We start from the raw sequence: 1,637 nt of genomic DNA, 5'->3' as shown, positions 1-1,637 counted from the left end.
CCACCCGCAGCCTGTCCCAGCCGGGCCTCCGTGCTTGCTATTTTGCATATCACCAGGGCGACGAGAGCTCCCGGCGGCCGAGCCGGCGCGGTCGCGTGGTGGGCCGGAGCCCGACGCAGGGCACGTCTCAGCCCGCCGCCGTCGCCCCGCACGTGCGCCCACTTGCGTCAGTGCGCCCGGAAGTGCAGAAGCGGCGATCATGGCGGCTTCCGCGGCCGGCCTGGGTGGCGGTGCGGGCCCCGGGCCTGAGGCCGGGGACTTCCTGGCGCGCTACCGCCAGGTGTGCAACAAGCTGAAGAAGCGGTTCCTGCGGAAGCCGAATGTGGCGGAGGCCGGCGAGCAGTTCGGCCAGCTGGGTCGCGAGCTGCGCGCACAGGAGTGCCTGCCGTACGCGGCCTGGTGCCAGCTGGCCGTGGCCCGCTGCCAGCAGGCGCTCTTCCACGGGCCCGGGGAGGCGCTGGCGCTGACGGAGGCCGCGCGCCTCTTCCTGCGGCAGGAGCGCGACGCGCGCCAGCGCTTGGCCTGCCCCGCCGCCTACGGGGAGCCGCTGCAGGCCGCTGCCGCCGCCCTGGGCGCCGCCGTGCGCCTGCACCTGGAGCTAGGCCAGCCGGCTGCCGCCGCCGCGCTCTGCCTCGAGCTGGCGGCCGCCCTGCGCGACCTGGGCCAGCCGGCCGCCGCCGCCGGCCACTTCCAACGCGCCGCGCAGCTGCAGCTGCCCCAGCTGCCCCTGGCCGCCCTGCAGGCGCTCGGCGACGCCGCGTCCTGCCAGCTGCTGGCGCGCGACTACAGCGGCGCCCTGGCGCTCTTCACGCGCATGCAGCTCCTGGCGCGGGAGCACGGCGGCCACCCGGTGCCGCCGCCGGGGCCGCAGCCCCCGCCGCAGCTGCAGCCCAAGCCGCCGGCGCCGCAGCCCGGGGCCGGCGCGGCCTCCGCCCCACCGCTCGCGCTGCTCCCGCCCGGCGCGGGGTCCACGGCCGCGGCCGCGCCCTCCCCCGCCGCGCTGGGCGCCTTCGCCGACGTGCTGGTCCGCTGCGAGGTGTCCCGCGTGCTGCTGCTGCTGCTGCTGCAGCCGCCGCCCGCCAAGCTCCTGCTGGAGCACGCGCACACCCTGGAGAAGTACTCCTGGGAGGCCTTCGACGGCCACGGGCAGGACAGCAGCGGCCCGCTTCCCGAGGAGCTCTTCCTGCTGCTGCAGTCCTTGGTCATGGCCACCCACGAGAAGGACACGGAAGCCGTCAAGTCGCTGCAGGTGGAGCTGTGGCCCCTGTTGAGCGCCGAGCAGAACCACCTCCTGCACCTCATTCTGCAGGAAACCATCTCCCCGTCGGGCCAGGGGATCTGACGAGTCCCTCCCAGCGACTCTGTGCCTGTCCCCGAGCCTCACGCACCCGCCTGCACGTTTACGGGGACACAAGAGGCGTTGACCCGGCGCTTCTGCCTTTGCAGTGTATCTTACCCCTGTTGCCACCAGGGGAATGTGGTTGACTACAAGTTATGTTGTTTCCACAATAGCGGCAGAAAAAAAACCATATGGTAGAATCGGAGTAGGGTCTCCGATTCTCTTCCCCAGAAACTGCAACAGAACCATGAGAGTCCCTTCCGCCCTCTTTTCTCTTCTGTTTTCACCCAACTGTCCC

The 1,637-nt window shown here is 71.9% G+C and overlaps 1 protein-coding gene across 1 annotated transcript; it reads left to right on the top strand.

Annotated features, from left to right (window-relative positions):
* On the top strand, positions 1-1,429 carry LOC116747507 (40-kDa huntingtin-associated protein-like). The gene has a single exon (XM_032619800.1). It carries the CDS (start codon positions 200-202, stop codon positions 1,340-1,342), a length of 1,143 nt encoding a protein of 380 aa, XP_032475691.1. The 5' UTR covers positions 1-199; the 3' UTR covers positions 1,343-1,429.
* Positions 1,430-1,637: the final 208 nt, after the last annotated feature.

This window comes from Phocoena sinus, chromosome X (genome assembly GCF_008692025.1).
Source record: "Phocoena sinus isolate mPhoSin1 chromosome X, mPhoSin1.pri, whole genome shotgun sequence".
Classification (NCBI taxonomy): Eukaryota; Metazoa; Chordata; class Mammalia; order Artiodactyla; family Phocoenidae; genus Phocoena; species Phocoena sinus.
This window is presented reverse-complemented; position numbering and strand designations above follow the sequence as displayed.